Source organism: Phycodurus eques, chromosome 5 (assembly GCF_024500275.1).
Source record: "Phycodurus eques isolate BA_2022a chromosome 5, UOR_Pequ_1.1, whole genome shotgun sequence".
NCBI lineage: Eukaryota > Metazoa > Chordata > Actinopteri > Syngnathiformes > Syngnathidae > Phycodurus > Phycodurus eques.
This window is the reverse complement of record NC_084529.1, coordinates 24,159,425-24,168,201: the sequence shown is the minus strand read 5'-3', so window position 1 is coordinate 24,168,201 and position 8,777 is coordinate 24,159,425. Positions and strand designations below refer to the sequence as shown.

Genomic DNA, 8,777 nt, shown 5'->3' with positions numbered 1-8,777 from the left:
CCATTTCTTCATTTTATCCCCAAATTATTTTCGTGGAGTTTTTCCATGCCCGCATGGGGAGTTCAGATCATGCGATGTTGTTCGAATGAAAAGTACTTTATCTGTCTGTACCGTGGGCTTCTGATGCTGGTGTTTATATCGATGTTGTATGGATGTTTTGTTAGATTGTATGTAGACACATTATTTGTTGGATGCTTTGTTGCTGTGATGTTTTTGATATTTTGGTATTAGTTAGTGTGAAGCCCTTTGAGACCTTTGTGATTGAGAGCTACAAAAATGAACCGAAATTGTTTTATTTAAGCTTCGCTAATATGTAGCTACATATCAGGTCATGACTTATCCATCACAGTTTTTTGTTTTTGTTTTTTTTAAATAATAATCTGCTTGCATAAGTACAGCACATCCGGAAAGTATTCACAGCATTTCACTTTTCCACGTTTTGTATTACAGCCTCAAAAACAAAATAAATTATTCCCCCCAACCCTCCTCAAAATTCTACACACACCTATCTGTACTGCATTAGAACATGTTATATGTTGTTGTTCTTCATGGCCGCTAGAGGGCATAGGTTCATTATACTGTATTCCGTTTGTTTTAGCCCTTTGGCAATACTGGTTTAAATATTAACGCATTAGTTATCAAATCTCTATCCGTGTTGCAGTTTCACACCATCTCGTCAAATACAACAACCGCCTGTTCCTTGAAAGTGTTGCAATAAGGAGTGTGGGTGGCTGTGAATCCCAATAAAGAGTTACATTGGGTGCAACAGAACAGCACCCCCCCCCCCCCCCCCGTATTGACATTATATAATAACATGTTCACAGAGGTGGGTAGTAACGCGCTACATTTACTCAAGTAACATTTTCGAAAAACTATTTCTCAGAGTACTTTAAATGCACTGTACTTTTTACTTTTACTTGAGTAGTTATCTGAAGAAGAATCGATACTTTTACTCCGTTACAATGATCGACATGCCGTTCGCAACTTTTATTTCATGCTTGCGCGTCTATTTTTAGACTCCATCTTCGACTGCCGCATAGGGCGCCCGTTGCCCCAAACAAACGTAAACACTAGTGTCATTTGACTCCAATTCATGAGCATACGTAGCCTTCGCGAGCCAATCAAAATGACTTATTTTGAAGAAGAAAAAACAGCCGTGCAAGTATGTGTACAGATCAAAACACAACAGCTTTATCATCCATTCATCCATCCATTTTCTGAGCCGCTTATCCTCACAAGGGTCGCGGGAGTGCTGGAGAAAACCCACGCAGGCATGGGGAGATTTGCAAACTCCACACAGCCGGGCCGGGGATTGAACCCTTAATACATAACCAGTCGTTCACCGTGCCGCCAGCTTTATCATGCAGCTCTTAAATTGTGACTGCCCAAACTTGGACATTTCAGCCCACTTCTAACTTGAGACAACACCATGCAGTAATTATATTGGTAATATTGGTAATGGTAATATTTGGATGACTACTTTTTACATTGACTTGAGTCATATTTGAAAGTAACAGTAACAGTCAGAAGATGGATGGATAGTTCAGTGTTAGTGTCAGGGTGTGAGTTGTGTATTTGAATGTTTGCAGTAGCTCTCCTTGCCCACAGATGGAAAAAAAAAAATCGATCAAGCGACAGCTCGTTTTCTGAAAGACTCCTAAGTTAAGGCAGGGCATTCATAAGTCAAGGTACTGCTGGAAAAAGGCTGTACGTAACAAGATGTTGAAAAAGTCAATTGCTGTGAATGCTTTCTGGATGCATCGTACTTCATTTCTGTACAGTCTCCCGGGATTCTGTCCAAGAAGTCACTATTCTTATCCAATCAGTGACCGTTGGCCCGGCCTCGGACTCCGGCACCGTTCATGTGATCACGCTTGCAGTTTCTCTCCTCCTCACTGTCGTCCTCCTCTTCATCGCTCCTGTCATCCCCTTCCAGCTGCACATGCGAAAACAACTTCACAAAGTGAGGGTGTCATACAAAACGTAGCACCAAGCTGTAATAAACACACCTTGCTGAAGAGACACTTGTAGAGCATTTTTGATATGAGAACGGCCCAGTAGAGGTGCAAAATCTGGAGCACCAGCAGCATGACGTTGAAGAAATAGTAGCCGAAGAACGGAGGATAACTTTCTAGTGGGTACACCCACGTGCAGTGGATCACCCTGTGGAGAATCACATTTAATTTGGGTTCCTGACCCCTCAACATGTGGTAGGAGTATGAGTTGCTGAGGTAATAAATACAGTATAATGTTGCTTGAGTTGTACAGTTCCCATATACACTATAGGTTTACAACCAAGTTGTATTCCTTTATTTTGTACTGTTATGCCTCTATTACATTTGTTTTTTTGCTCTGTATTGTCATTATTTTTTAAAAATAATTTTGCATTATGTTGACATCCATGTGGAAAGCAACGTAAAAATCCCATTGCACAAGGGAAACATGTTTCCCTACTGTTCATATGACCAAAAAAAAGTTTAATGTTGAAAGTGATGACTTGCACATACTCACCAGAAAGGAAAAATCACAAGTCTGGTCAGCATGAAAAGGAAGGTGAAGACCACAAACATAGCGTTAGCCATCTTATGCCACTTAGCGTAGTTGAGGACCTTTGCACCCTGCAAGAAAAAACAGACAAATTAATTTAGTATGTTTGTGTACAACTATAAGATGTTACTTGTTTTGCAAATGAGAAATTATTAGATTTTTTGGGGTGGGATTAACGATATTGCACCTTTTTTGCCATGGTATTAATATAACAAACATGAAATAAATTCTTATCTCTTACACAACAGTATGGGTATACAGACATCAAATACTGTATGATATGGATCCAGAATATTAAATTATATGGGTTGATCACCTGCTCCCACCCTTGCTTTACATACTAAAATCCTGGCATTAAAAGTTGAAAGTGAAAAAAAAGATAATTAAATGTGAAAAACAGGAATTGAAAAACAACAAACACAACACTAATGAACATGAAGAGGAAATGTAAAGACCAACATTGAAAGCAATCAATTCATCAGTGCCAATATATCTTTTTCTACAATAGCTAGCTCCATACTTTCAACATGTGTCAGAGATCCTAGGGCCTATTTTGTGCAATTTAGGTTTTATCCTATTTAAAAGCCTTTTCTTGGAAGGTTCTACCAAAAATAATATCTTAAAATTGCGTATAAAGGTGCAGCCAAAAAAGGCTTATATCGATTTTTCATAGTCCTGAAAATTTTGGACATAGGAGCTTTTCATCATAATTTTTTGAAAGTACTGTATGGCCATCTATTCTCTATCCGCACTTGGGTAGGCTGGACCCTATCCCAGCTGAATATGGGCACAAGGCAGCGTACACCCTAAACTGGTCACCAGCCAATCGCAAGGCACATCTAGACAAACAACCATTCACACTCACATTCACACTACACACAAGGACAATTCAGAGTACTGAATTACCCTTCACTGCATGTTTTTGGAATGTGGGAGAAAACCGGACGACCAGGAGAAAACCTATGCAGGCAGAGGGAGAACATGCAAACTCCACACAGAGCCCAGATTTGAACCCACAACCTCTAAACTGTGAGGCGAACCAGTTGTCCACTGTTCCAGGTGGTATGATGTCTTCCAATATATTGTTGCATAATGATTATATTGCAACACAATTGTGATACTATAGTATCACGAGTAACTCAATTATAAAAAATACACGCAAAAAGATTACTTTGCACACCCATAAAATGAGTATTTGCTCCTAATCTGACAAGGAGCGATCCACGCACACACGAGCTGACGTGACGAGCAAGCTGACCTCGAGCAGGATATCGGCAGAGTCGTGGAGCGCCATCACGATGGTGCCGACGCGGATGTAGTTGGAGATCCAGGAGAATGCCAGCAAAGTCAGGGTGGCAATGTGGTGTATCACCTGCTCTTTAAAGTCCTGCACCGGTGAGAAAAACAGTAAACGGGCAATGAACTGAGATTCCAACCCTGAACCTCAGAACTGTGACTCAGATACGGAAAGCAGTTTCCCAACCTTTATTGAGCCGACGCTCATATTTTACATTGGAAAAATCTCAAAAATGTTCCAAAAAGTATAGAATCGGAAATAATGACGATCTTGTTTCAATTCACTCACAAATTTACTTTGTCCGAAATATGGGCTCGTTTAGATGAACACAAAGTTATTTTGTTGTATGAACGGCAACAGGTGGTGACAAAGGTTAATTGCACCTTCTGTCATCTAGTGGAAGAGCATTTAATTGTTCTGCCTGTCATTATACTGTATGTCGCTGGCATGCATATGAACCGTCGCATGACTTACTAGTTTAATTCGCTCTATGACCGAGCTTGTAAGTTTATTAAATTGATTTGTATATCAAATCAATTTTATTGGGCTTATTGTGAGGTGAGTTGCCTTCAGGAGTTGCGGATGTGTGCCTTTAGCGGGCGTGGCCTAGTAAAACATGTCATCATTGATATCTTATGTATCCATCTCTCTCTCTCTCTCTCTCTCTATCCATATATCTTCTAGCATTCAAATATAAACACTTGCCTTGCGCTTCACATCAAACGTGAGGCTGAGGAGCAGCGAAAGATAGAATCCCATTTCCAGGAAGTAATGCCAGTACTGGGATTGCAGCAACGACTGCACACATGAAAGGACATTATGTTACGTTGAAAGTCCTATAAATGAATCCTCATAAATTTTTTCAAGTGTCAAAAATGCTTACCTGTTTAGGGAACCCTGCCCAAACCTCTTTCAGACTGTAAAACCAGGGTTTCTAAAATTGAGAACAACACGCAACAGTGACATGGTAACACTAACAAAAGACATGACAAGAAACGGTGACAGATCGCTTACATCATGGAGCGCAACGACGCCGCCAACAAATGCAGAAAAATAGAATACACATCTCCAACTGTTGACATATGCAAACAATAAGGATATGTAAAAAAAAAAAAAAAAAAAAAAAAGCATTTGAGAAACATTTTGCGACTGAACACACACAAGCACACATACACACCTGGCCTCACAGAATCTCTTGCGAAGACCTGGACGCTGGTGGTTGCGCCTCCTCCTGAACCACACTTGAACTCTTCGCTCAGTCCAACTTGTCTTCTTACACAGAGCCCTCACGTCAGACTGATACACAAACAGACACACACATGCACAGGCACACTGAATCAGTATCTATGCAAATCATAAATCAGGGTGTGTGCAGGTTAAAGGAAGCCACATTTAAGTCTTTCTAAGACCCTTTTTAAGGTCACTTTGATCAAACTGAAGACCTAAATATGACGACTAAGAGTTGGCTACCCAATATGGGAAACTTAAATTGAACTAAATACAAAACTGTTAAATCGTTTCTAAAGATTTCCAAAGACAATATTGCAATGATGTTTACATATGTCTGTGCCTTTTTTTAAGCTCTTTGAATGTTTTTTTCTGAATGATCAATATAATAATAATAATAATAATAATAATAAAAGCTGAAAGTAGCGATGAATGGACACTTGACTTCTCGTTGATCTATGGAACTGTTGTTGGGGGCTATTTTTTGTCTTTCCAGGTGACGCAACTAGATGATTCCTGGGGTGAGAGGTGTTGGGGGGGGGGTTCATGTCGGGGACCCCTTAAACACATTCATTTTCACCACAATACATGCGCTTGCCAATACAGTATTGGTGAGTTTTTGGGCATGTTGAGGCCCCTCGGAAAGCCCATTTAATTATCCATGAATATAGTAACAAGGTTCTTACAACGTTTAGTCTTGCTTTAGTTTACCTGTGACAGAACATGTGCTTGTGTGCAGAAGTAGTTTTCCAAGATGGCGTTTTGCTCTACGGTGTGACGTAGTCTGTCTTTAATACCGCAAATGTCAGCCAGCGGGGCGGCCACCAATCTGCACACCAACACGAGGGGACAGAAAAAAAAAGTCCTTTAGCCAATAGTTACTTTTTCATACTGTTATAACAATTAACAATTTAAATCCATCCAGAGCTGGCACCAGCTTCTGCATGAGTGTGCTCATTTTGTTTGCGGTTTACTGTTCTCCCTGCGTTCAACAAAACTAAAAAGTGCTTCAGCGACTATGGCTCTCCTTTCCCATATGCAAGGGTGTTGTTACATTGAGTAAGTATACTGTACTGTAAAAAGTCATTAAAAAAACAATGGGTTAAGGAAAAACAACAATGATATAGTGAGGAACACTGTATAACTGTTTTATTGAAACTTTATTGAAAGCAAATAGAGATTTGCGTCGTAGTGTTCTGGAAAAGTTTGAGGTAAGTTGCAATTTTGAGGGAGGACATTTTAGGCATTTACAAGATTACACGGAGTCTAAAAATCTAATTGTAATCAGTAAGTGTAAATGTCATAACAATGTTATTTTTGGAACGCGTATACCTACTTTTGGCCCACCCTGTCTATATTTTACACAACCGTATTTTTTTAACTAATTATTTTCATGACTAAACATGCAGCGGTGTACCATAGAGAAACCATAACACGAGGGATTGTGAATTTTGATCCAGGCTGCTTGTGCGATGTACTGTCATACTTTTCGTCTCTGCTCACCTCTCAAAGAGAAACCTGACAAAGAGGAGGCAGAAGGCCAAGGGCAGCATGGCGTACAGCTGGGACGCTTTGGCGTAGACACGGCCGTCGCGGTCCTCCAGATCTGCCCACGAGACGTTCACGGGCAGCCACAAACGCTCCCACCAGAGCCACTCGGTGACTGTGTGCAACATGCTGTGAGGAAAGCACACAGAGCACACACCCCTATTTAAAAACATTGATGCAGTGCATATCACAACTTGAGCTAACATATTAAGCTCATTGTCAAAACAGTGTTTCCCCTATCTTAATTGAACCAAGGCACATATTTTACATAAGAAAAATCTCATGGCACCCTACCAGACAAAAATGTCACAATAAATGTGATAGCATAGACAGATGAACAAATTTACATTATTTTTAAACAAATAATAATTTTGTGACCAATCAAGTGAAAATGAATAGTGGTTTAAAAACACTTATTTAGATTTCTAAGTAAATGCATGGTAATTATCATAGAACTGCCATGTCTCATCCATCCATTTTCTATAGTGCTTGGCCTCATTGAGTCCGTGCTGCGGCCTTCCTGTGTAGATTCTGCATGTTTGCCTCGTGTTTGCATGGGTTTTCCCTAGATACTCCGGTTTCCTTCCAGATTCCAAAAACATGCACGTTAGGGTCATTGAAAATTCTACATTGTCCTTTGGTGGAAAAATGGTGAAAGGAAAGCATTTGCACTATTTTGGGTACAGTATGCCAGCGATTCACAACCACTGTACTACAGCACATTTGTTATCAATAGGTGTTAATGTGAGTGTGAATGGTTGTTTGTCTGTAAGTGCCCTGTGTTTGGCTGGTGACCAATCCAGGGTGTAAACAATTCTCATCCAAAGTCAGCCAACAACCGTGACTCGAGTGAGGATAAGTGACATAGAGGATGGATGGATGGATAGACTTTTTTGGCAAGAGACAGACAAACAACCATTCAGACCAACGTACATAATACATGTCTTTTATTTTGTAATGTGGGAGGAGTGTGCATACATAACCCGTGCAATCACAGGGAGAACATGCAAACTCTACACAGGAAGACTGGAGCAGAGATTCAAACCCTGGGATCTCTCGTCTGTGAGACAGACGAGTGAACCACTAACCATCGTGCTGCCTTGAAAAAAAAAAAAAAAAGTACTGACTTTACTTTATTTGACTTATCTGCTCATATAAAGCTATCGAACACATTTTTTGTACCATTTCCTACTAAATAATTCAATCTGACAGTCCATTAGAGTACACTGGTTTTAAGGAGGTGAGCTATTTACAGCAGATACCAAAGGGAAAAATTAGAAAAGGAGATGAATAGCAATTCACAGATGGAAAGATTACAAAGGAGTAAACTCCTCCGTCTCTTATGGACTCTGCCCATACATGTAGATAAAACATGCGGACAGTTTGTTTGAGTGCACCATTTCGTCGTTTTAAACACTGAAGCATGTTGTCGTTAAACAAGAAGTCGTTGAGTCAGTTACTGTCAGCAGGGCTATGCAGTCATTTGAATAGCTGCGGGCAATGTTTTTCCTTGGCGAGTTCGAGCAGAGGGAAGGGGAAGCCATTGGAGAAGGTGTGTGTAGGTGCGTGGCTCAGCAGCATGCAAAATGTTTACAAACCTGTAAAATGATGTGACGAGAACATATGAAAAACTTTGAGCTGACATCCGTACTCACCTTGTGGCTTTTCAAGGCAGCTGTATGAGCAGTGTGAAAGTCATGTAGTCCACTTACACACATACACACCCTGTTAGATCCTCTCTAACTACCAGTCTGTATGAAGACACCTTCATGCAAAACCAATATTTACTCATGTTCCGATCACTCCCTTCATTAGTTTGTGAGTGCGTGAGAGAAAGAGACAGAGAGGGAGAGAGAGAGAGAGAGAGAGAGAGAGAGCTAGTGAGAGAGTGAGAGCCAGCTCACCTTGGTGGAAAACTCATGCCCCTCCCTCTTGGCCTGCCGTGCTGATCACACTCTTTGGGGTTGCTGCAAAGAAAGAGTTTACTCAGCCAGAAAAAAAAAAAAAAAAAAACAGATGAGAGTTTTAATTTGTCATCCAAGCAAATTTCAGTTTCTGTGTTCTCACCTGCAGGAATTCCCTTTTTCCCTGGGAAACCCCTCACAAAGGGCCCCTTTCAGTCGAGGAGGAGGAGTCAATGCAAAGCTTTTGAAGGAGA

General features: G+C 40.5%; 1 protein-coding gene across 2 annotated transcripts; it reads right to left on the bottom strand.

Annotated features, from left to right (window-relative positions):
* Positions 1-287: 287 nt before the first annotated feature.
* On the bottom strand, positions 288-8,763 carry cers3b (ceramide synthase 3b). 2 transcript variants are annotated; one of them, XM_061676761.1, is made up of 12 exons: positions 8,687-8,763; positions 8,524-8,586; positions 6,575-6,748; positions 5,783-5,900; positions 5,022-5,140; positions 4,859-4,916; positions 4,728-4,778; positions 4,550-4,642; positions 3,806-3,934; positions 2,512-2,618; positions 2,010-2,163; positions 288-1,936 (listed from the first exon to the last, which is right to left on the bottom strand). In XM_061676761.1, the coding sequence occupies exons 2-12, from the start codon at positions 8,538-8,540 to the stop codon at positions 1,823-1,825; spliced, it is 1,134 nt and encodes a 377-aa protein (XP_061532745.1). In that variant the 5' UTR covers positions 8,541-8,586; positions 8,687-8,763; the 3' UTR covers positions 288-1,822. The 2 variants fall into 2 exon arrangements, with proteins under 2 accessions (XP_061532745.1, XP_061532746.1); XM_061676762.1 differs by lacking the exons at positions 8,524-8,586; positions 8,687-8,763 and adding an exon at positions 8,275-8,453.
* Positions 8,764-8,777: the final 14 nt, after the last annotated feature.

Excerpts from the sequence above, each read along its gene's own strand:
- cers3b (XM_061676761.1), bottom strand. Across the intron at positions 2,164-2,511 it reads CTTGTGATTTTTCCTTTCTG|GGTGATCCACTGCACGTGGG; the intron begins GTGAGTATGTGC and ends GATTCTCCACAG. Across the intron at positions 1,937-2,009 it reads ACAAGTGTCTCTTCAGCAAG|CTGGAAGGGGATGACAGGAG; the intron begins GTGTGTTTATTA and ends TCGCATGTGCAG.